General features: G+C 45.4%; 1 protein-coding gene across 1 annotated transcript in view; it reads left to right on the top strand.

The window, feature by feature from the left end:
• The window catches only part of C1QTNF3 (C1q and TNF related 3), a 66518-nt gene extending 39740 nt beyond the window's left edge, over positions 1–26778 (top strand). The window contains exons 5-6 of the mRNA XM_075854994.1: positions 9051–9150; positions 25857–26778. Coding sequence (XP_075711109.1) covers positions 9051–9150; positions 25857–26016 — 260 coding nt within the window. The 3' untranslated portion in view covers positions 26017–26778. The remainder of the gene's footprint in view (positions 1–9050; positions 9151–25856) is intronic.
• Positions 26779–27037: the final 259 nt, after the last annotated feature.

Genomic DNA, 27037 nt, shown 5'->3' with positions numbered 1-27037 from the left:
CGTCGTTTGACAGCTGTCAAACGACGACGCGTAAAAATACAGCCTCGTCAAAAGAAGTGCAGGACACTTCTTTGGACGTTTTTGGAGCTGTTTTCTCATAGACTCCAATGAAAACAGCTCCAAAAACAGACGTAAAAAACGCTGCGAAAACGGCGTGAAAACGCCGCGAAAAATGCGAGTTGGTCAAAAAACGTCTGAAAAGCAGTGTCTGTTTTCCCTTGAAAACAGCTCTGGATTTTCAGACGTTTTTGTTGACTACGTGTGAACATACCCTAAGATACATTGGCTCAGCAGACAGTATCACACATGATAGGATTAGATACAGTGGCTGAGCAGACAGTATCGCACATCATAGGATTAGATACAGTGGCTGAGCAGACAGTATCACACATGATAGGATTAGATACAGTGGCTCAGCAGACAGTATCACACATGATAGGATTAGATACAGTGGCTCAGCAGACAGTATCACACATGATAGGATTAGATACAGTTGCTCAGCAGACAGTATCACACATGATAGGATTAGATACAGTGGCTCAGAAGGCAGTATCACACATGATAGGATTAGATACAGTGGCTCAGCAGACAGTATCACACATGATCGGATTAGATACAGGACTCAGCTCGCTGACATTGCGGCTCCAGCGCTGGACCCAGGAAAGGTAAGAATAATAATTTTGCTTCTTTATGTGTTACTGATTATTTTTGTGTGTTTGTGTTATTTTACAGGTTCGGTTGTTGGACTTCGGATTCGAGGACGACTTCAATGAAGGCGTTTTTTTATTCTCAATAAAATGGTTAATGAGGGTTGTGTTTTTTTATTTCAATAAAATATTTTTTCTATGTGCTTGTATCTTTTTAAACTTTATTATCACCGTCTTAGTAATGGCCGCTGGCTGATTGACAACCTCCATTACTAAGGCGGGGCTTAATGTTAGCCGATGCAGAGGCTAACACTAACCCCCTTTATTACCCCGGTACCCACCACCACCAGGGGTACTGGGAAGAGCCGGGTACGAACCAGTACCCGACCATCTGTAGTGACGGGCAGGCATCGGGGCGGCCGCAGGCTGGTAGTACTAGGCTGGGGAAGGCCAAAAACAGTGGCACCTACCACCCTGGTAATGCTGCATGCTGCTGCTGTGTTGTATCTGGCTGGTTATGAAAATTGGGGGGGGGACCCGACATCGTTCTTTCCAATTATTTTTTATTTAATTTTTTTAAAACGACGTGGGGTCCCCCCATTTTTCATAACCAGCCAGATACAATAAAGCAGCAGCAGCCTAGCATTACTAGGGTGGGAAGGGCCACTGTTTTTGGCCTTTCCCCTCCTGGTAATACCAGCCTGCGGCCACCCTAGTGGCCGACTATCACTACAGATGGTCAAGTACTGGATGGTACCCGGCTCTTCCCAGCACCCCTGGTGGCGGTGGGTACCGGGGTAATAAAGGGGGTTAGTGTTAGCCTCTGCACCGGCTAACACTAAGCCCCGCCTTAGCAATGGATGCTGTCAATCAGCCGGCGACCATTACTAAGGCAGTAGTAATATAGTTAAAAAAAAACAACAAAGACATAGAAAAAATATTTTATTGAAATAAAAAAAAAACACACAACCCTCATTAACCATTTTATTGCTAAAAAAAAAAAGCCGTCATCGAAGTAGTCCTGGAATCCGACGTAGTCCAATGACCGAACCTGTAAAAAAACACACAAAAAAAAACGATTAGTAACACGTGTTAGGCTTAGATACAGGGCCCATGTGTAATACTGTCTGTGGGACCCTGTATCTAAGCCTACCACAAGGTAGGCTTAGATACAGGGTCCAGCAGACAGTAATCTTATACAGTATAATATTACTGTGTGCTGGGGCCCTGTATCTAAACCTACAGTGTGGTAGGCTTATATACAGGGCCCATCAGACAGGATCACACATGGGCCATGTATCTAATCCTACCATGTGATTGGCTTAGATACAGGGCCCAACAGATAGGATCACACAATCTGTGATCCTGTCTAATGGGCCCTCTAAGCCTGCTACATCGTAGGCTTGAAGGGGTTGTCTAGTCCCTAAACATTGATGGCCTATCCTTAGGCCATCAATAGCTGATGTGTCGGGGTCCGTCTCCCGGGACCCGCCAATCAGCTGTTTTGAAGGGGCCGCAGCAGCACTCGTACGAGAGCTGCTTCCCCTTCATTTCACTACTCGCTCACACTGTGAATCGCCGACACCGATTCACAGTGTGACCGGAATGAAGGGGAAGCAGCTCTCGTATGAGTGCTGCGGCCCCTTCAAAACAGCTGATTGGCGGGTCCCGGGAGTCGGACTCCGCCAGTCAGGGCTACAAATCTTACCTTCCTCTTCAGCCGTGGCGGAAGTTCTGTCCTCTCGATGTTGTGCGCGGCGCATAGCGCTGAGACGTCATGCGCTGCGCACAGCGCTTGACATCAGGACCTCCGCTGCGATCCGGAACCAGGAAGGTAAGCACAGTCTGTTACTATATATGTAGAAGAATGATCGAGGCACTCACCGAAGCTGGCAAAAAATTCGTTCTTTATTACAAAAGAGGATCTAGGTCAGGATGTGGAAATGCCTACGGCCATTTCACGTGCTGGTACACGCTTTCTCAAGGCCCTGTGCGGTTTTGGTAGTGCCAGCCTCTTTCCTTCTTCCCATTGATTGTATACAGTCTGTTACTATAGTAACAGGGGCCTGCGGCCCGAGTTACTATAGTAACTTTTTATTGATGTGGTGCTGGGGGCTGTGGGTCCCCCCTGGCTTCGGGGCCCGGTCACAATTGCGACCGCTGCGACCCCTATAGCTACGCCAGTGCGCTCCCTGCTCTGGCAGCAGATTGGCACAAAGTACAAGGGGGAGGCCTCAGGGGGGTTGTGTGGCACTATGTACAAGGGGGAGGGGGGTTATGGGGCACTATGTACAAGGGGGAAGGGGGGTTATGTGGCACTATGTACAAGGGGGAGGGGGGTTGTATTACACTATGTACAAGGGGGAGGGGGATTGTGTGGCACTATGTACAAGGGGGAGAGGTGTTGTGTGGCACTATGTACAAGGTGGTGAGTGGGTTGTGTGGCACCATTTACAAGGGGGGCTGTGTGTGACGCTATCTACAGGTGGTGTGTGGCCCTATTTACAAGGGGGCTGTGTGTGGCGCTATTTACAAGTGGGGCTGTGTGGTGCTATTTACAAGTGGGGCTGTGTGGCGCTATTTACAAGGGGGGCTGTGTGTCGTCATTTACAAGGGGGCCTGTGTGTTGCTATTTACAAGGGGGGCTGTGTGGTGCTATTTACAAGAGGTGCTGTGTGGCGCTATTTACAAGGAGGCTGTGTGTGGTGTTATTTACATAGGGGGTTGTGTGGCGCTATTTACAAGTGGGGCTGTGTGTGGAGCTATCTACAGGGGGGCTGTGTGTGGCGCTATTTACAAGGGGGGCTGTGTGTGGAGCAATCTACAGGGGGCTGTGTCTGGCGCTATCTACAGGGGGGGCTCTGTGTGGCGCGATCTACAAGGGGGGCTGTGTGTGGAGCTATCTACAGGGGGGCTGTGTGTGGAGCGATCTACAGGGGGGCTGTGTCTGGCTCTATCTACACACAGCCCCCCCCTTGTAAATATTACTAACTTCATTTTTTTGTTTTGCAGGTTCCGCTGGATTGTTTGGACTATGTCGTAGGTTCGTTGGACTACTTCGATGATCTACGTTTTAAAAAAAAAAAAAAAAATGGTTAGCGAGGATAGTGTGGGGGAGTTCTTATTTCAATGAAAAAATATTTTCTTATGTGTCTGTGTTTTTTTAATACTTTATTAGAGCCTGGATAATGGCATTTGTCTGATTGACAGCGTCCATTACTAAGGCCGGGCTTGGTGTTAGCCAGTAAAAAGGCTGCAACTAACCCCCATTATTACCCCGGTACCCACCGCCACCAGGGGTGCTGGGAAGAGCCAGGTTTGATCCAGTACCTGACCATCTGCAGTGATGGGTGGGCACTGGAGCGGCAGCTTGTATTATGAGGCTGGAAAGGGCTAAAAACCGTGGCCCCTACCACCCTGGTATAGCTAGGCTGCTGCTATGTTGCATCGGGCTGGTTATGAAAAATGGGGGCGACCTCACGTTGTTTTTTTGTTTTTAAATGAAGAAAATTACATTGCGTCCCCTCATTTTCATAACCAGCTAGATACAACACAGCAGCAGCCTAGCATTACCAGGGTAGGAAGGGCCACTATTTTTGGACTTTCCCAGCCTAATAATACCAGCCTGCAGCCGCCCCAGTGACTGTCCATCACTACAGATGGTCGAGAACTGGATCGTACCCAGTTCTTCCCAGCACCCCTTGTGGCGCTGGGTACATGGGTAACAATGGGGGGTTAGTTGCAGCCTTTTTACCGGCTCACACTAAGCTCCACCTTAGTAATGGACGCTGTCAATCAGACAAATGCCATTACCAAGGCGCTAATAAAGTATTAAAAAAAACACAGACATAAGAAAATATTTTTTATTGAAATAAAAACTCCCCCACACAATCCTCGCTAACCATTTTATTTAAATAAAAACCATAGATCATGGCAGTAGTCCAATGAATCTACAACGTATAACACCAAAAATAAGAACCCACGGAGTCTATAACAATCCAGCGGAACTTGCAAAACAACAAAAAAATAAAGTTAGTAAAGTGAAGAATAAAAAAACTTCTCCTCATCTCCAGCGACTTGTGTCGAAAAATTATTCGCCTTCATGTAACTCTGCTACCTGTCAGCTGAAAAGTCATCCACCACAGGGAAAAATGTTTCCCCCTCATGTCTGATTCCCAGGTGTTTCTCTGTGGTTCTCCGCCATAGGGTAACATTTTTCACTCTGGCGGATGATTTTTCCCATGACCGGTAGCAGAGTTACACAACTGGAAAAAAAAATCCCCATCATGTAACTCTGCTACCTGTCAATTGAAAAGTCATCAATCACAGGGTCTCCCTCTTGACTTTCATTGTTCTCAGCCTTTTGGATGAACCTAATTGCTCACGCAATAGTGGACAGGGGAAGGTTCCTTTTACAGCCCAGGAAAGCTGGGTAGTAGGATTGCTGTGGCCCGTTAAGACCAGGGGAGTGCGCACATGTGAACTAGGACGTGCACTAGAAACAAGACAGTAGCGGCGAAAGGTTGTCGTGAACAGCAGAGAAAGGGCACATACGCAGTGTGGAATAAAGGCCAGAGTTTGCCGTAAAGAGGTAAGTATACGGCCGCGGTGAGCAGCGAGAGCGTCGGCGGCCGTTACAACCTTCGTCGTGCATTATAATTTTGTTAAATGGTTTTCAAACTGTTTTTGTCTGAGTGTAAAAATATGCATCTACATATACTGTATGTATCATGTAGTAACGCTGCAAATATAAAAATGTAGAATTTTGAGGTGCTCAAAGAATTGAGGGGGTTTGTTTGGTTTTCAACGCATCTTGAAATGCCCTATTAGTGAATAATTTGGAGATAATGAGGGGGTAAATATTCAGTACCACTATCAATTAACTAGAGCAGAAAGGGCTACAAATAGTCTCTCTCCTAGAGGACCAAGTATGTCCATTCTCCACAAAGACAGACAATTGATATTAATAGCCAACATGTAATACTTCATTTTCCCTGTGGTGGCGCTGCGGGGGAATTGGACACTTGCTGCAGGATTTCCCTGCAGATTATTACTGATTACTGGGGGTCACAGCAGTGGGACAAGTGGAGATCAGCTTATTTTTAGGAGATCTTTCTAACAAAACAGGTTTGTAAAAAAGTGGAAACCCCTTTAAGCTTTATACTGTAAATGTTAAATAACGATATAGATGCTAGATGTTTCTCAGTGGTTCTTGTTTAAATACGCCAACATGTTTAAAAGGATTGACTTTACTCCCCCAATAATTCCTCTTGGGTCACATGGATTCAATAGTTTTCATATCAACCTGTTCAATCCTGCTGTTTGTCGTGATGAGGTATCAGAGGTGTCTGACAACTGCTAACGGAGTCTCAGCTTTATGTTCTGGTTATTACGTTTGGCAAATATGGATGTTCGTGTCCTTCCAACCAGAGCAGATTCTTTAGGAGCCAAATAATTTTTTTGGGGTCGCTAAATTAAAAATCAACATTATTACATGTAAAAAAATCAAAGTGTTTGCACTATACTGTGGACTGACCGATTCAATCATTTACACTAGACTATGGACTGACCGATTCAAGCATTTACACTAGACTATGGACTGACCGATTCAAGCATTTACACAGGACTATGGACTGACCGGAGACAGCGTTTACACTGGACTGTGGACTGACCAATTCAGGCGTTAACAATAGACTGTGGACTAAACGGCGGCAGCGTTTACACTGGACTGTGGAATGATCTGCGGCCGAGTTTACTCTAGACTGTAGACTGACCTGCGGCAGCATTTACACTAGACTGTGTTCGGCAGCGTTTACACTAGACTGTAGACTGACTAACATTAGCATTTACACGAGACTATGAACTGACTGATGGCAGCGTTTACACTAGAGTGTGAATTGACCGGTGACAGCATTTATACTCGACTGTGGACTGACTGGTGGTGGAGTTTACACTAGATTGTGGACTGACCTACAGCAGTATTTACAATAGACTGTGCACTGACCAGTGGCAGCATTTACACTAGACTGTGGACTGACCGGCGGCAGCGTTTACACTAGAGTGCGGACTGACCGGCAACAGCATTTACACTCGACTTTGGACTGACTGGTGGCAGCATTTACACTAGACTGTGGAATGACCGGCGGCAGCATTTACACTAGAGTGCGGACTGACCGGCAACGGCATTTACACTCGACTTTGGACTTACTGATGGCGGAGTTTATACTAGATTGTGGATTAACCAGCAGCAGCATTTACACTAGACTGTGGACTGACTGGCGGCAGTGTTTACACTAGAGTGCGGACTGACCGGCAACGGCATTTACACTCGACTTTGGACTTACTGATGGAGGAGTTTATACTAGATTGTGGATTAACCGGCAGCAGCATTTACACTAGACTGTGGACTGACCGGTGGCAGCGATTACACTGGAGTGTGGACTGACCGGCAACAGCATTTACACTCGACTTTGGACTTACTGATGGCAGAGTTTATACTAGATTGTGGATTAACCGGCAGCAGCATTTACGCTAGACTGTGGACTGACTGGTGGCAGCGATTACACTGGAGTGTGGACTGACCGGCAACAGCATTTACACTCAACTTTGGACTTACTGGTGGCGGAGTTTGCACTAGATTGTGGATTAACTTGCGGCAGCATTTACACTAGACTGTGGACTGACTGGTGGCAGCGATTTCGGTTGAATCAGCCATCTGATTTGATTCGGTCCAAACAAATTCGCAGCGAATCAAAAGAGTTTAGATTACCCTGAAAACTCGAGCCTGGCTCTCTGAGGTCTCTTAGGACTCTATCCAACCCCTTTTAATCTCTTTAATGCCAAGCCGCATTATTAATGTTATCCACATATACACCTCATTATTGGCTGTGCTAGAGGAAGGTATAACCATAGTGCTTCTTGGGAAGGCTGCCTACAAGGCATTATGGGGCATGGCAAAGGTCATGTGATCCTTTTTACAATCTTCAAAACGGTGGCCGTCAATTTTCCCCAAATCCAAATTTTGGGGAAAATTTGAATCAAATTCGATTAGTGTAGAATCGATTCGCTCATCTCTAACATTAAAGTCAATAATAACACAGTTTGCAGTAAGTTTCTAAGCTCCCTTTACGGCAATTTTAGTCGTTACCTGGAGCCATGAAAGAAGTTAAAGTACAATCTGTTGCCTTTGCTTGGCTGAAGGAAGACGAATGGGAGGATAGTTGCCTCTATAACAACCAGACTTATCGTTTTTGGTGAGGTGGGGCTATTGGGAACGACCTGTTATTCTAGCTATGGCTTGGCTGGTGCCTAAAGCGCTTAACAATCCATATGCCCCTGAAAGGGTGAAAATAATTAAGGAGAACGAGATAGCTGAGAGTCTAAAGGGGAAAATCAAACGGCCCTAGTTATGCCAATAAATAATAAAAAAGGGATAGGTCCAGACAAGCATAGTGGTTTTTTTTTTACAAGTTGGGTAGGATAAATGTTTATTTTATTGTTGCACCACCTGTTTTAGTATAAGTGGCGGGCAACTGTCCTGAATAAAAAGTTACCAGGGCCTAAGTAACAATAATAATCCAAAACATTCACTTATCATTGCTGCTAGTAGCATGAATGGTGGGTGGCAGTACCATCAGTGCTGGGTGAAGTGGGGTTGGGGGCACAAGTCAGCAGAGCTGGAAGACAGACAGTCTTGGAGGAGCTGTAAGGCCCCCGACACATGACCGTGCCCATAATCAGGGTCCGTGATTACATGCACAGCTGGCCTCTGACAGGCACCCGCATTTGCGGACCGTGCTCCTATATAAAGTATGGGAAAAAGGCCCGTAAAAATAAAAAAATAGGACATGTATTATCTTTTGCGGAGCCTTTCTACGGCACGGACTCCTTCCTGTAAATATACAGCAAGGTGTCCGTGGGCAATAGAAATGGGTCCGTAATTGCGGTCCGTAATTATGGATAAATTCTACAGTCGTGTGCATGGGGCCTTAGTCAGTCATTGTTTTTAACAGACTAATGCACAATATCAGTCATGAGAGGTGAAGTCACTGTGAGTGTTGTTTGCCCCAGAGATACTGTAGAAACGCCGACCCATGCCTCTACAGAAACCTGTGGTAAAATTAAAAGTTGGCCATTAGAGTCTCAGGATTGTCATTTTCCATGCTCCTTCTGAAAATAAAAACGGTGATGAATTATATTGCATGTTCTACAATTCCATATACTATGAAGGATTTCCACCTAAAATGTATTTTGGCCATATACTAGTACATAGACATGATTGTGAACTTGACACACAGGAAATTTTGTGTTGCAGTCTAGCCTAAAATATGCCTAAAGATCCTGTGAAGCGATTTACTCTGTTATTCTTATAATAATAATCCCAATCCCGATCCTTTTTTTCAGGTGTATACTTTTTTACTTTTAGTATGCTGAAGCATGAAGAAGTGGAAGATGTATACGTGTACCTCATGCATAATGGCAATACCATAGTCAGCATGTACAGGTAAGTGGCCCTGATATTGATGGATGGGTCCAACTCTGTTATCATTGAAACACAATGTATAATATTTGGTCAAAAGTATGTGGACACCCCTCCTAATTATTGAGTTCAGGTGTTTCAGCCATTGTAAACAGGTGCATAAAATCAAGCACACAGCCATGTAATTTCCATAGCTAAACATTAAACAGTGTCAGTCTTTGTAAGGACACCCTTCCCACAACTGAGGGTTTATTTATTCATAAATTGTTTCATACATTTCTAGGAGTAATAACAGAGGAACGGCACAACATAGACTTCTAAGACAAGATGCTCTACAATTGTTATTTAATGAGGAATGCAATTATATACTAAAACAGACATGTCAGGAGAGGTGACAAGGCATACTGTTGGAGAGGGATGGGGGACCCCGTTCTTGCAATTAGTGGCAGTCCCAGTGGTTGTCTCTTATTTTTGGAGACTGCCAGAAGGATAAACCTTCCTGGTCCTGATCTTCCCTAATCAAAATAGATTAAAGTGGAGGAGGGGGAGTTAGTGGAATGACCCCCATCCTTGTGTTTCCATAGTGAGTGTTTGTCTCATCATTGTCACTGTCCTGACGGATAGTATGAAACATCTCTATAGAATCTTATCAGCAGTGCACAGAGAAGTGCGCGGCCTCTTATCTTAATGCTACAAATATAGTTATAGACAGATGTCAATTACAGACACTCACAGTCGCCAATCAATTTATCTCAAGAAGCCCAGTAACTGTCTAATCCCACACACCGCCAGCCGCCTGCAATACAAATCGATTTCCCGTGGGCTTCCTGAAGGTTTAGACAGTAGCAGTAAATTAAATACTAGAGACCATAAAGATTATATCATTTGGAGATAAATATTTGTCAGTTCAAAGCCCCACATCCCCATGTTCTCCACCAGAATTATGTATGGTGGATGTATAATAGGTCAATGGCTGTTTACTCACTTGGTAATAAACCAAGATAAAGAGGTTTTCCAGGACTTTAATATTGATAACTTATGCCTAGGCTATAAATATCTGATTAGCAGGGGTCCAACTCCCAACATACCCGCCGATCAGCTACATGGACGGTTTGCAGAACTCCAGGAAGCACCACCCTCTTTCCTTCACTGTTTATTTAGAAAGAGCGTCGTATATTTGCCTGTGGCTATACCTGGTACTGCAGCACAATTCCACTCAATTGAATGGGATTGACCTGCTTGGGCTGCAGTACCAGGCACGGACATAACTAAATTTATAGCGCTGTGTCTGGGTTAACAATGAAGGGAGCACTTACTGAAGACAAATTAATTAATAATTTCATTGGGAGCTGTATACCCTTTTCAGGTAATGGCAGGTACACTTGAATTAATTTAAATGATCAGTGGTCGATTAATATAATCTTGGGCTCTGGGCTATACCCAGGCTATGGGGTCCTACCCCACACATGAGTCTCATCTACATGTCAAGGTACATCATGTGGCATGCTACGAACTATATAAGGAGCAAATATTATCATATTACATCATACTGTTACTAAACAAAACCCAGTATACCAAGACCAACATTATGAACAATACCACTGTATAAGGGCCAAATAATACCGCCATACCATGACCACATATTACCACTGCATAGTGACTGACTAATACCACCATATTGTTACTGAATTATACCTCCACATTATGACCGCATATTAGCACTTCACAGTGACTGAACAATACCCCCATACTGTTACTGAATAATACCACCACACCATGAGCACATATTACCATGGCAGAATGACTGAATAACACCACCATATTGTTACTGAATTATACCTCCACATAATGACCTCATAGTGACTGAATAATACCACCATATTTTTTGTCACGGTTACAGGGTATGTGTACTCACTAGGCCGCTCTGCCGTAGCGGAGAGGCAGCTGACCAGGTCTCAGTCTATACAAAAGTCTATAGCAGTTCATAACACTCGGGTACCTGAACTAGTCCAGACAGTGTCTGTGGCTTCAGCACGGATGGAGGTCGGTGCAGCAGGTTGCACCAGACGTGGCAGACAGTACAAGATGTGGCAGAAGACACTGGACGTGGCAGAAGACACTGGACGTGGCAGAAGACACTGGACGTGGCAGAAGACACTGAACGTGGCCGAAGACACTGGACATGGCAAACAACAGCAGATGCAGTAGGACACGACTCCAACACTAGTAGGCACAGGAACAAGAACACATCACGGGATACAGGAACAGGTAACGGCACGGGTAACAACTGGAACGGGAAACACTAAGGGACCATTTGCAAGACAGACTTGTGATATACTAACAATGCTCAGGCAAGGATCAGAAGGGCTGGGGCCTTCTTATAGTCCAGGAAATCATGCGAGTTCATGATGATGATTGTTTACATGTGCGCACGCTGGCCCATTAAGAGCACGCACGAGCATGCGCGCGCACCCTACGGGACACAGTGGACCGGAGCGGAAGTGAGCACTGGTGTCTCCTAGGAAGGAGACTGGGACCGGCACTCACAGATCCATGGCTGCGGGCGTCGGGAGGTGAGTAAACCTGACGGCCCGCGGCCATGGACGCTACAATATCTCCCCTCTTACGCCCCCTCTTCTTGGTCCCAGAACAAGAGAGGAATTTCTTAATGAGAGCAGGAGCACTGTGGTTCTCTTCCGGCTCCCAGGATCTCTCCTCAGGAGAAAACTCTCTCTAGTCCACCAAATAGAAAGTCCTTCCCCTTACCCTTTTGAAGTCCAGGATCTCCCTCACCTCGAACAGATCAAAAATAGAAGTCTTGCTGTAGTGGTTCAGGACCACTGGTTTCAGGAGGGACACGTGAAAGGAGTTGGGGAGTAGGAGGCAGCCGCAGCTTATAGGAGACAGGGTTTATCTGTTGCAGGTTCTCAAAAGACCAAGGAACCTGGGAGAAAACTTGTATGAAGGCACCTTCAAACAAATGTTCCGTGAGGACAGCCAGACTTTGGTACCCGGAAGATCCTGAGGCAGCTCCCTTCTTTTTGTATCCGCTTTTCGCTTCATGCAATTGACTGCCAGCAAAATAGAGGACCGGATCTGTTGCCATATTTGCAGAAAGTCCCCAAATGCAGAGTCAGCAGCGTGTACCTGAGATGTAGTTGACACAGGAAGGGGACCCTAGGATGTTGACTGTACACAATGTAAAACGGAGTGGAAGTGGTGGACTCACTTGTGTGGTTGTTGTATGAGAACTCGGCCCATGGAAGAAGCTGTACCCAGTTATCGTGCTGTAAAGAGATGAAGAGGCGGAGATAATTCTCCATGATCTGGTTAATCCTCTCGACTTGCCCATTGGGCTGGGGGTGATAAGCTGAGGAAAAGTCCAATCTCACATCCAGGAGTTTACAGAGCGCTCTCCAGAACTTTGAGGTAAATCGAACCCCCTCAAAAATGTGCCGAATGAAGAGAGTCGCCAGTCGGGGAGCAGAAGGTAGGCCGGTCAGCGGGATAAAATGTGCCATCTTCGAGAACCGGTCCGCCCCCACACAGACAGTTCTGCATCCTGCTGAGGGAGGAAGGTCAGTGACAAAGTTCATCGCAATGTGCTGCCAGGGGGCATTGGGTACAGGCAGAGGTTGAAGCAGGCCAGCAGGCTTGGAGTGAGTAACTTTGTTAGAAGCACACACCGTGCAGGAAGAGACAAAGTCCAGAACATCTTTAGGTAGCGTGGGCCACCAGAAGTGACGAGCAATCAGGTCTCAGGTTTTACGAACACCAGCGTGCCCAGCTAGTTTAGAACTGTGTCCCCAGTGGAGAATTCTTCTCCTGTCTGCCAACCAAACAAAAGTCCTCCCCGGAGGGATGTCTCTAACCTGCAAAGGATTAGCAGTGACAATGCAGGACGGGTCTATGATAGTTTGGAGGGACTCCACCGTGTCATCCATCTCAAATGACCTGGACAGGGCATCGGCCCTCACATTCTTGTCAGCGGGACGGTAGTGGAGCTCAAATTGGAAACGGGTGAAGATCTGCGACCAGCTGGCTTGACAGGGATTTAGTCGTTGAGCGAACTGAAGATAGGTAAGGCTCTTGTGGTCGGTGTAGACCAAGATGGGGTGAGCGTGCCCTCTAGAAGATGTCTCCACTCCTCCAGAGCCAATTTGATGGCCAGTAGCTCTCGATCCCCATTAGAGTAATTGCGCTCTGCAGAAGAAAAAAGTCTCGCGTAATAGCCACATACTACTGCCTTTCCTCTGGAACAGAAGTGCACCTGCACCAACAGAGGAAGCGTCCACCTCCAATGAGAACTGCCGAAATACGTCAGGATGATGGAGGATCGACGCTGAAGTGAAGGCTTTCTTGAGGCTAATAAATGCGGACTCTGCCTCTGGAGTCCACACCTTAGTGTTCACACCCTTCTTGGTAAGGGTAGAGATGGGAGCCGTCAGAGATGAGAAGTTTGGAATAAACTGCCGATAGAAATTGGCGAATCCCAGGAACCGCTGTATGGCCCTCAGGCCTTGAGGACGTGGCCATTCCAGGACAGACTTTAGTTTCTAAGGATCCATCTTAAGACCTTGATCCGAGATGATGTAGCCCAGAAAGGGCAAAGCATATAAGCGATTCTCCCTTAGTCGCAGAAGAACCTGACGGACATGCCTCCGATGGGTCATCAGATCTGGGGAGAAAATCAAAATATCATCGAGATAAACGACAATACACATATAGAGGAGATCTCATAAGATATGATTGACAAATTCCTGAAAGACTGCGGGAGTGTTACACAGTCGGAAGGGCATCACTAGGTATTCAGAGTGCCCGTCACGGGTGTTAAATGCCATCTTATATTCATCACCCCGGCGAATCCAGATTAGGTTATAAGCACCCCGCAGGTCTAGCTTAGAAAATGTTTTGGCTCCTCGTATGCGATCAAACAGCTCGGATATAAGTGGCAACGGGTATTTGTTCTTGACCGTGATCTGGTTGAGACCACAGTAGTCAATGCAGTGTTGAAGAGATTTGTCTCTCTTCCTAACGAAGAAGAAGCCGGCCCCAGCCGGGGAGGAAGATTTTCGTATAAAACCCCTCTCCAAATTCTGCTTGATATAGGCTGACATGGATAAAGTCTCTGGCAAGGAGAAAGGATATACCCGTCCACGGGGAAGAGAAGCATTTGGAACCAGTTCAATGGGACAGTCATAATTCCGATGTGGAGGCAACGTCTCAGCCTCTCGCTTGCAGAAGACATCCGCAAAACTGGCATACTGAGATGGTAGATCGGAGAGTGACTGAGGCAGAGGGAGCATAACAGGATGAACTTGTGACAGGCAATGGCTATGGCATCTGGAACCCCATTGAAGAATCTCTCTAAAACGCCAGTCAAGAACTGGGCGTGTAGTCGAAGCCATCAGACCCAGCAGGATAGGATTGATAGCCTTAGGTAGTACAAGGAAGCCGATCTGCTCCGTGTGAAGAGGTCCGACCCGTAGTGTCAACGGCTCCGTGATGAACACAATCGGATTGGGCAATGGTAGACCATTCACAGAGGCAATAGCCAGGGGTCTCTCCAGAAGAATTGTGGGTAGATGTAAACGATCCACAAGATCCTTCTGGATGAAATTAGCAGCTGCTGCGGAGTCAAGATAGGCAGAGGAGGGATGTGACGTCTCTCCGGAGATGATGGCCACAGGAATCGATATTTGGAAGAGGTTTTAAAGTTTGGAGATGTCCCACCTAGAGTTGCCTCTCCAACCAACGCTAGGTACTGGAGTTTCCCGGTTTCTGTGGGCATTGGCGCACAAAATGACCCTAAAGGCCACAATACATACATAGTCCACTCTAGCGTCTGCGCTACTTCTCTTGTTCAGACACCCGGACTCGGTCTACCTGCATGCGTTCTTCAGGTAGCGCACTAGGGGAAGGCAATAGTGGTCCCTGGACTGAGGGTGCTGGTCTGTGGCCCCGGCTCTTGTGTTGAACCTCTTGAGTGTGCTCCCGGATTCTCATGTCAACCCGAGTGGCTAACAGGATGAGGGCATCCAAGGTAGAAAGAAGGTCGCGGGCCGCGAGTTCGTCCTTCATGTGAGAGGACAGTCCCTGCCAGAAGGTCGCCACCAGTGCCTCATTGTTCCTTGCCAGCTCTGCTGCCAGGGTATGGAAGGAGATAGCATACTCCCCTACTGTGGAACCCTCTTGCTTGAGGGTCAACAGAGTGGCTGCGGCAGAGGATGTTCGACGCGGCTCCTCGAACACGGCACGAAAGGACTGCAGGAACAAGGCTAGGTCCGAGGATACAGGTCCTTGTTGCTCCAAGATTGGGTTTGCGCATGCGAGGGCCTTGCCAGCAAGAAGGGAGATGATAAATGCAACTTTGGCCTCCTCGGAGGGGAAGAGATGAGTCCGTAGCCTAAAATGAACCGTGCATTGGTTAATAAATCCTCTACATGCTCTGGGATCACCGTCATAGTGAGGAGGAAACAGCAGAGGAACTGTGGATCCAGAACAAACAGGCGGAGCAACGGGCAGTGGTACATCAACAACCTATGGAGGAAGAACCGGAGTGAGTTGATCCAGACGGACCATGATAGAATTTACAGCCTCAAGGAGTTGATCCTGACGTGTGCGTAGGTCATGCATCTCCGTCTGTATCTTCTGGACTGCGGTCTTGGGCTGGCCAGCGGGTTCCATGGCCTGAGCGTACTGTCACGGTCACAGGGTTTGTGGACCCACTAGGCCGCTCCGCCGTAGCGGAGGCAGCAGACCAGGTCTCAGTCTATACAAAAGTCTATATCAGTTCGTAACACTCGGGTACCTGAACTAGTCCAGACAGCACGGATGGAGGTCGGTGCAGCAGATTGTGCCAGACGTGGCGGACAGTACAAGATGTGGCAGAAGACACTGGACGTGGCAAACAATAGCAGGTGCAGTAGGACACGACTCCAACACTAGTAGGCACAGGAACAAGAACACAGCACGGGATACAGGAACAGGAAACACTGGAACAGGAAACACTAAGGGACCATTTGCAAGACAGACTTGGGATATACTAACAACGCTCAGGCAAAGATCAGAAGGCCTGGGGCCTTCTTATAGTCCAGGAAATCATGTGAGTTGATTATGATGATTACTTACATGTGTGCGCTGGCCCTTTAAGAGCGGGCACGTGCATGCATGCTCACCCTACGGGACACAGCGGACCAGTGTGGAAGTGAGCACTGGCATCTCCTAGGAAGGAGACGGGGACCAGCGCTCACAGATCCATGACTGCGGGCGTCGGGAGGTGAGTAAACCCGATGGCCCGCGGCCATGGACACTACACAGTTACTAAATAATACCGCCACACCATAACCCCATAGTGACTGAATATTAGCCCCATACTTTTACTGAATAATACTGCCACACTATAACCACATATTACCACTACATAGTGACTGAATAATACCACCATACTGCTACTGACTAATACTGCCACACCATGACCACATATTACCACTGCAAAATGACTGAATAATACCACCATATTATTACTGAATTATACCTCCACATAATGACCACATAGTGACTGAATAATTCACCCATACTGTTACTGAATAATATTGCCACACCATAACCACATAGTGACTGAATAATGCCACCATACTCATACTAAATAATATGGCCACACCATGACCACATAGTACCACTGCATAATGACTGCATAATCCCACCATACATTTACTGAATAATATCACCACACCATAACCACATATTCCCACCACTTTTTGACTGATTAATACCAAACCTATTGATACTGAATAATACTACCGCACTACAACCACATATTACCACCACAAAGTTACTGAGTAATATCACCATACTGTTATTGAATAATACCACCACACCATGACCACATAGTGACTGAATAATTCACCCATTCTGTTACTGAATAATACTGCCACACCATAACCACATAGTGACTGAATAATGCCACCATACTCATACTAAATAATATGGCCACACCATGACCACATAGTACCACTGCATAATGACTGCATAATGCCACCATACTTTTACTGAATAATATCACCACACCATAACCACATATTTCCACCACTTTTTGACTCATTAATACCAAACCTATTGATACTGAATAATACTACCACACTACAACCACATATTACCACCACAAAGTTACTGAGTAATATCACCATACTGTTATTGAATAATACCACCACACCATGACCACATAGTGACTGAATAATTCACCCATTCTGTTACTGAATAATACTGCCACACCATAACCACATAGTGACTGACTAATGCCACCACACTCATACTAAATAATATGGCCACACCATGACCACATAGTACCACTGCATAATGACTGCATAATGCCACCATACATTTACTGAATAATATCACCACACCATAACCACATATTCTCACCACTTTTTGACTGATTAATACCAAACCTATTGATACTGAATAATACTACCACACTACAACCACATATTACCACCACAAAGTTACTGAATAATATCACCATACTGTTATTGAATAATACCACCACACCATGAATACATAGTGACTGAATAATTCCCCCATGCTGTTACTGAATAATACCGCCACACCATAACCACATAGTGACTGAATAATACCCCATACTGTTACTGAACAATACCTCCACACCATAACCACATAGTGACTGAATAATACCACCAGACTGTTACTGAATAATACCTCCACACCATGACCACATATTAACTACATAGTTACTGAATAATACCCCCATACTGTTATTGAATAATACCTCCACACCATAACCACAGAGTGACTGAATAATACCCCCATACTGTTACTGAATAATACCCCCATACTGTTACTAAATAATACCTCCACACCATGACCACATATTAACCACATAGTTACTGAATACCCCCATACTGTTACTAAATAATACCTCCACAGCATGACCACGTATTAACCACATAGTTACTGAATAATACCACCATACTATTACTGAATAATACCTTTACATCATGACCTTATATTACCACCATATAGTGACTGAATAATACCACCATACAGTTACTGAATTAAACACATTATACAAAGACCAATATTACCACCATACAGTGACTAAATAGAGGTAGATACTCTGCAGACCATGTAAGTGAATAGAGTACAGTTATATCCAGCGACTCACAGGTGATGTCTTTGATTGGAGTCATTCACTTTACCTTTTCTTCTTTATCCGGCCTAGACCGCCATGATGTCTTCTCCTGGTCATGATTAGTCTTTGCAGAATTTAACATACAGACATCTTTGACTCCTTGCTATTACCAAATCTTCATAACCTCTCTATTCATAGTGCGCCAGATGGTAATAATGCCATCCTTGGTGCCCCCACACAATAATAGTACCACCATTTTTGTGCCCCCCTGGGCTACACACAGAATCCTGACACTTCTGAATCTTTTTTGTGAGATTCCGGAAAGTGAAACGAAATCTCGCAAGATTACGGAGCTAAACGAGATTTCGTTTCACTTGCCGGAATCTCACAAAAAAGATTCAGAAGTGTCAGGATTCTGAGTACACATGACGTCCAGGCTGGATTTCATGTGTATTCATTATCAGGACACTGTAGTAATGTTAGGGTTTGTGTATGTAGCTGCACATAGCGATATATCTATATCGCTAGTGCAGTGTAAATGAATGGAGAGGAGTGCATGATGCCGATTGGTCAGCGTCATGCACTCCTCTGTACAACGCCCACTTGGTCGAAAGTAAAAGTACGCCCACTTGGGCATTAAGAAAGCTCATTAGCATAAACCAAAATCGCTCCTAACGTTGTGAAAATAGATCGTTTTTTTTAAATAAAAAGCATTACTGTCACCTACATTACAGCGCCCATCTCCTTATGTAGGAGACAGGGCACTTATAATGTGGTGACAGAGCCTCTTTAAATCTGTAGAGACAATATACAATATAATTCATACCTCTGAATTCACATATACATAAGGATCGATTGCATATAAAAAAAAACAACAATTTAATACATGCATTACACATCTGACCTTTTAAAAATGCAGCTTTACACTTGATATGCATATTTCTGATATTTGATATGTTAGAGCGTTTTTTTTTTTTAAATGGCACTATGGTAAAAGAGACTGAAATTCAATTAATATGCACATAGATTCCCTGTAATGTGCACCTGTCATGAGAGACACATTTGAAACAGGGGCATTTGCTAGATTAACCCGTTGGACCCTAAAAGTACTCTCAATACAGCCTGAAAACCACGGGTTCATGAAGATCCTGGGGGATACTTAGGGGGTTGCCAGTTTCTAGGAACCCCCTCCCCCCGTCAGCCATTCAGTACAAGCCAAATAGTTAAAGAGAATCAATCAATTCTCCTAACATGAAAATGTTTTAGTAAATACTTCAAATCCCAATGAAATAACATTTCTGGAGCATCTTTTCCTAGGGTCCTGGATTGTGCCATTGCTCTATTATTCCTCCTGGAAATGTATGAATAAATTGACATCTGGGTGTTACCATTTTCCTTGTCAAAGGGGTGTGTCTCAACAGATTCTGATACTGTTTTTTTTTTTAAACTTGTTTTTTTTGAAAAGTGAGTTTGTTTTATCACATTATGTATACAAAAAAAAAAAAAAATGTATAGGACAACAGCGTCCCAATCAATACATCTAAGCACTCGCAGGTGCTGTACAAATCTCAACAATATTGGCATCCTGTTTACTTCACTACCCAAAAAGAGGCATAATAAAAATTCACAGATATTACATCCATTCACTTACATTTTCACAACTGTATAATGTTCGTACAATATGTTTATATGTGAGAGGTCCGGGAGATCCACTACTTTATCCGTCTCATCCCTACCTGTCTATCGTCTCCTCCCTCCCCTCCTCGCATCCACTGCCATCTCTAGTTCCCTCGGGGTGTACGTTGTCTCAGTGCTGTTGCACCATATGTCCCATATTTTATGGAAGTTGTCCGGCCGATCTCTATGTTTAAAAATGATACGTTCATATGCTATAGTGGAATTAACCATCTGCTTCCATGCTGCAACCTTAGGAGGTCGGCGATCCATCCATCTCATAGAGATGCCTTTGCGGGCCAAGAAAAGGGTCTCCTGCAGAAATATTTTGGTATGACGGGACCATATGTCTTCCTCCAGTATTCCAAATAGACACAATTCTGGAGTCCCTTCAACAGGAAAAGGTAGCATTAAGTTGAGGAAACCAATAATCTCTGACCAGTAAGAGCGGAGGTGTGGGCACATCCATACCATATGCCAGAAGTCAGCTGGGGCATGTGAACATTTCGGGCAAGCCGGTTCTGGTATGTATTTCATTTGAAATAGGCGCTGAGGCGTCAGATACGCCTGATGGATATAGTACAGCTGGATGAGCTTATTATTAGCAGCAGGTGACACATGTAAGTGTGATTGTAGTAGGTCTTCAATGGAGTCCTCCGTCAAAGAAGGGATTAGTTGAGACCACCTGGAAATAATCGGCAGTGGAGTCGCATTAGCCTTCTGTTCAATTAAGTGAGCGTAAATAGTAGAGATCAGACCTCTGGGGCCCTGTGACCGGACCACCCCGATGAGTGGGTAGGAGGAGATGGGTTGACGCTGTCTCGGGAACTGCTCAGCAAGGAGGTGACGCATCTGCAGATATTTGAAGAAATGTTGTCGAGGAACCCGAAATTTTTCTTGCATTTGTTCGAAAGACAGAAGGATATTATTTTCATACACGTCTCCGAGCACTGTGACACCTGCATCAATCCAGTATGCGGCATCTGGGAACTTTACCAAGGATTCCAACACCGTGTTATTCCACAGAGGAGTTTCCGCGGGGATGTCTGAAGAACTCGAGATAGTCATAGCCACTTTCCAGACTTCCCTTGCCACTCGACAGACGGGCAGTAAAGAGGATCTTGGCACGTCCTGATGAAACAACACCGGCCACAATGACTTATGTGCAGAATAGTCCAGTAACATACCCTCAAGGCCCGGGGGGCGTTTGGCTTGCGTCCAGGTGCCTAGGTATTTGAGTTGGCCGGCCAGATAGTATAGATAAATTTCTGGGAGAGCAATACCAGCCATCTCCTTCGGTCTTTGTAGCTTCTGTAAGGCCAGTTTTGACCTAGACCTTCCCCAAATAAAGGAAATGATGAGGGACTCCAGTTGCCGAAAGAAGGACTTTGGTATAGGAGTGAATATATGTTGTAGAATATAAAGACTCTTAGGAAGTATCACCATTTTAATCAGATTAATTCGTCCCATGACCGACAATGGGAGGGCCGCCCATATCTTAAACTTTTCTCTGGCAATGGATAATAGAGGATACACATTGAGTTGTAGGGAGAGTGCCGCCTTTCTGGTAATAAGTATACCCAGGTATTTAAATTGGTCAACTACAGCAAGTCCTTCTCTCGTGGAGCCCGCCGACTGTGTTTCCCCTGGCTGTAAAAACAAGATGGTCGATTTGGACCAGTTAATGCGAAGTCCAGAGTAATCTCCAAAGGTGTTGATAAGATGCATCATTCTCGGGAGGGAAGACTGTATCTGTGAAACAAATAACATAATATCATCTGCGTACAGTGCAATACGGTCCTCACCCGTCTTGTTTGGGACCCCTTTTACTTCCGGGTCTGATCTGATGAGTATTGCCAATGGTTCCATTGCCAGTGCAAAGAGCAGGGGTGACAGGGGGCAGCCCTGCCTAGTTCCCCTACCTAGGTCAAAGGAGGTAGATGTGAGGCCATTCAACGCTATATTAGCCCTGGGATGCTTGTAAATTATCTGTATCCATGACACAAATGCAGGGCCAAATCCAAAACTAGACAGAACACTGGCTAAGTAGGTCCATTCCACAGAGTCGAAAGCCTTAGCCGCATCCAAGGAGGCCAGGGCCCAGTCATTTTTGTTACGTTCGCCTATCTGCGCCACCGTCTGGACTCTCCTCAGGTTATCAGACATACTCCTCCCAGGAATGAACCCAGATTGATCCGGGTGAATAATATCAGAGATGACGGAGTTTAGTCTAAGTGCCAGTACTTTAGTCAGCAGTTTGTAATCTGTGTTGAGCAGAGAGATGGGCCTGTAAGATCCGCAATCCATTGGTGTTTTATCCGGCTTCAGAAGTACAATTATAGTCGCATCATACATTGAGGCTGGCAGAGTCCCTTTTCCAAAGGAGGCATTCAGTATTTCTAGTAATTGTGGTAGGAGTTGCTCCTGATATTTGGTGTATACCTCCAGGGGAAGTCCATCAGGGCCCGAGGCCTTGCTCTTTGCCATGGTGGTCAAAGCTTCCGATAGTTCAGGTAGCGTAATAGGGGCTTCCATATACTCCCTCTGTGACTCCGTTAGTTGTGGAATATCCATGTCCAACAGGTAATCCCTGATGTTCTGTGGAGACACCTGTATTTTAGATTCGTAGAGTTCTTTGTAGAATTCAGCGAAACGAGACATAATCCGCTCATTGTCGTGTACCACTTCCCCTGTCGCGGAGTGAATACGCAATATTGTTGGCGAGGTCGAATTACTATGAATCATGTGTGCCAGCAGACTGCTGGATTGATTACCCAGTTCAAAGTATTTCTGGTTGGAGAAGAATATGCGACGCTTCGTTTTTTCCTGAAGGAGATGAACATATTCCCTGCCTCTCTGTAGCCACGTCTGTTGGTTTAACGGAGTGGGGTCCTCTATGAATGCGGCTTCCAAAGTTGTACATTTCAGCTGCCAGTCGCTGTTCCACCCCAGAGGCCTGCCTTTTGTGGTAGGAGATCGAGGACTGCAAACACCCAAGCAGGTATGCTTTCAGTGCGTCCCATAAGGCTGAGTGGTTGTCAAAGGGAAGATTTTCTGCAAAGAACACTGTCAGTTGATCCGGGATGCGGTCCTGATCCCCAAATACTTTAAGCCAGAATGGATGAACCTTCCTAGGCCCTCTATATAGGTGATGGGGTCGTAGATTGAGCTTTACTATTATAGGCGAGTGATCTGACATTGCTCTGGGTAAATGAGAGATAAGTTCTAGCATGCCGTAAGTTTTGGCGTTACTGCACACATAATCAATCCTGGATAGCGATTTTCTCCCAGGTGTGAAGCATGTGTATTCGCGGTCATTGGGATGGCGCTGTCTCCACATATCTATCCAACCCATCTCCCCCAAGAATCCAGCCAGCGGAGTAGACCCGGGTAGATGCCCAGGGACCGGTCCAGGATAAAACTTGTCTGTGGAAGGATCTAGAAGAAGGTTGAAGTCTCCCATACATATCACCCCAGCTGCCGGAAACTGGGATGCAAATTTAGCCGCCTCATATAACACATTCATGGAGGCCGGAGGAGGAAGATAAAGCCCAATCAGTACGAACTGCTGACCTTCAATCCATGCATGCACGAAAATTGACCTGCCCTCCTTGTCCGTCTGCACCACACCCGGTTCCCATCTGAGCGATCTATGTATCAAAATGGAAACCCCTCTAGAATATGTACTGTGCGTAGAATGGGCCGACCACTGAATCCATGTTCTATTTAAGCAGCTGGCGGTAGATTGTATAAGATGTGTTTCTTGAAGGCATATTATCTGCGGACCTTGCTGCCGGATAAATGAAAAAGTCAGGTTCCTCTTATGGGAGTCTCCCAGACCCCTCACATTCACAGAAAGAATAGATAATGTCATAATACTTCAATTGCTAAGAATATACCAGTAAGAGAACAATGATAAATGCTTTCAGTTGAGATATGCAGTAAAACAGTCAGGTTATCAACAATAACAAATATAGAACAACCAATGCTACGCACTGATTGTTACGCTTTTTTATTATCACAAAAGTGATAATTAAGGCAAAAACGGGGGATCACCTATATATCAGATGACTAATACAGGTGAGCAAGAACAAAGGAAAAAGAAGGAAGCACAATTGAGGTAAAAGGAACCGGCGTTGTGATTCCCAATTTCGCGGGTAATTGTCCGCTAACTACAAACATTGCATACTGTTTTTCTAGAGAAGATAAGCCAGCTTCCACCCGCCCATTATGCAAATTATCCACTTAACTTGAGAGGTCATGTATACAGAGAATAATACCCTTTATAGTCATCTGCTTTACGGCGCCCATTACATCAATATAATAATAAACAACGGTATTACTACATGTTCCGCAATTCTTCTCTCAGAACTTTGCATATAAGAAATTACAAGAATGTTATAAGGCAGAACTTGCATGAGAACACCATTTCAGGATAAGATAGACTAATACTCATCTGGATATCCAAAACGAGATCCCGTGCAGGAAGACCGGTGTAACAGAGTGTTCACGGTGAACAGTTCCATATGTTGTTGCAGTCTCCAGTTCTATCTTTGAGGAGAGCGTCCCAGGGAAGACAGCCATTCATCCGCTTCCAACGGTGTGTTGAAGAAAACCGTCTTGTCTTGGTGTATAACTCGCAATCGCGCTGGAAACGCCATTGAATAAAGAATTTGATGATCTCGCAACCGTTTCTTGACTTGTATAAATGAAGCCCTCGTTTTCTGTAATGCCGCAGAAAAATCCGGAAAGAGCAGGATAGTGGTATTCTGGAATCGGATTTCTCCATGCGTACGGGCAGCTTGCAGGATTGCGTCCCGGTCCCGACTGCTGAGAAAGCGTGCTAGCAGGGGTCTCGGTGGGGCGCCAGGCGGCGGTAGTCTGCCAGGTACACGGTGCGCCCTTTCAATGGTATAAGACGGCGATAATACAGCATTCGGTAGAATTTCTTTAAACCAGGTTTCAATAAAGGAACTGGGGTCTCTGCCTTCACAGCGCTCTGGGAGCCCAAGGATCCGTATATTATTGCGTCTCAGGCGATTTTCCAGGTCGTCTGCTCGCTGTAGCCATTGAGTAGCCACTCTGTCTAGCTGTGCCAGCTTTCCTGTCTGTGGCGCCACTTTATCTTCTAGCCCAGAAATGCGGTCCTCCGTCTCCCTCACCCGGTCCCTTAAGTTCTGCAGGTCCTGTCTGAGGAGACCCACATCCGACTTTACTTCAGCGATCTTTCCTGTCAGGGAAGAGGTGGAGAGCTGTATAACGTCCAGGAGCCTGGTTGATACCTGTGCCAGCGTTAGTTCAGGCTCAGGGACAGGCTGAGCCTCTGGTTGTGCGCTCTCTGGTGGGGGAGGCGGCAAGGAGGAAGAGGCGTCGGCGCCATCTTGAGGAGCAGCGCGGGCAAACTCCTTCAACTTCTCTGCAGCCATGGAATGCCGTGTACGGTTCATGTTACCCTCTCTATGTCGGCGAGGTCGTCTTCTGGCTCTGTGAGGAATTGTAGCGGTATGTCAGCAGGATAAATGTAGGGAAATCGGGGCCGAAAGCGGAGCTCCTAAATCATGCGGCCGGTCCTGTCGGCAGTTGGCCACGCCCCCCAGATTCTGATACTGTTAGTGCAGATTGGACAGTATCAGACTGTGTAGGGACATCCCCCATTGGGAATTGTAACGCCCAATTTATTTACGCTAAATTTATTTATACATTGCCAGGAGAGATAACAGAGGAATGGCACAATCCAGAGTTCTTTTGACTGCCACCAGAGGGAGCTCACTGAATATAGTTTTTTTATTGAGCTCAATAGGAGCTAGATAAATCCCTATACAATAAGCTCCCAAGTTATGAGATAATTATGTTCAGATTTTTTTCACAGATATGTGTGGTATTAATGAACATGTTTTTATTCCAGTTATGAGTCCAAGGGGAAACAAGACACATCAGGCAACAACGCGGTGTTAAAACTGTCAAAGGAAGATGAAGTGTGGCTTCGAATGGGAACCGGCGCCCTCCATGGGGATCATCAACGTTACTGCACCTTCTGCGGGTTCCTCCTTTTTGAGACTAAATGAGAACATTAGATTGCGATGGTTCTTCTTTTATCTTTGTCTGAACGAATTAGAATAAGAAATTAAAGGATTTCGTACAACGAAAGAGTAAAAAAGGAAACAATATATACCCAAACTATCTATAAATCATGCATAAACCCATACACAGGGGCATGAGGAGACCTGCGAGGGTTTCATAGCAAAAATAAGGCCCCTTTCTGGTGTTAACTCTACCCCACCCTAACCACCTGGAATAGGTATATTTCCACGTCCTTGTCCCCACCTCCCATTAAAATAATAATGCAGCCAACCCAGTCTAGGCCCTCTCTTTTCAGGGGTTCCACAGCAGCCACAAGGTCTGCCTCTTTAAGATTGTGCTATTTGTAATTTTTTTGATTTACCTTTTAGTTTTTGCTCAAAAAGCTTTTGAGTTTTTCCAAGTCAAAAACTCAAAAGCTAGAGGTTGTCACAGCCCCGCCCCTATTTTCTTTCTTGAACTGCCCGTCATCCGAACAAGATCATTTTATTTTGACTGGAGGTGATCCGCATGAAGGAAAATGATGGCATTGAACAGAGTTTTTCATGTTTACATTGTTTTTACATTGTAGTGGAATCGTCAGTTCTCTCCTCACGCTACCCTAAAAATTGTGACACGGAGGCGGAAACACAGATTGCTGATTTCTCTATCATTCAAGAATAAACCCTGTTACTATTTGTAGGCATGAGATGTTCTTTTCTTGAAGCTCTGATTATGTTTTTGGTTTTTTGGGGGGTGGTGTAGTATACGAGGGTTGTAGGAGTGCAGTACCTTAAGGGAATGTATAACCCTATTTTTTGTTAACTAATTAAAAATATTACCCATTCACACTGCAGCCATTTTTCAGATTTTCATTTTCGTTTTTTCTCTCCCAACTTCCAAAAGCCGTACGTTTTTTTTGGGCTTGATTTATGCATGACGAGTTGTACATTTTCACGGCACCATTTATTGTACTAGGAAACGGGAAAAAAAATTATTTGGGGAGTGGAATGGGGAAAAAACAGCAAT

Source organism: Rhinoderma darwinii, chromosome 1 (genome assembly GCF_050947455.1).
Source record: "Rhinoderma darwinii isolate aRhiDar2 chromosome 1, aRhiDar2.hap1, whole genome shotgun sequence".
In the NCBI taxonomy this organism is placed as follows: Eukaryota; Metazoa; Chordata; class Amphibia; order Anura; family Rhinodermatidae; genus Rhinoderma; species Rhinoderma darwinii.
The sequence above is the reverse complement of the archived record's forward strand: the minus strand, read 5'-3'. Positions and strand labels throughout refer to the sequence as shown.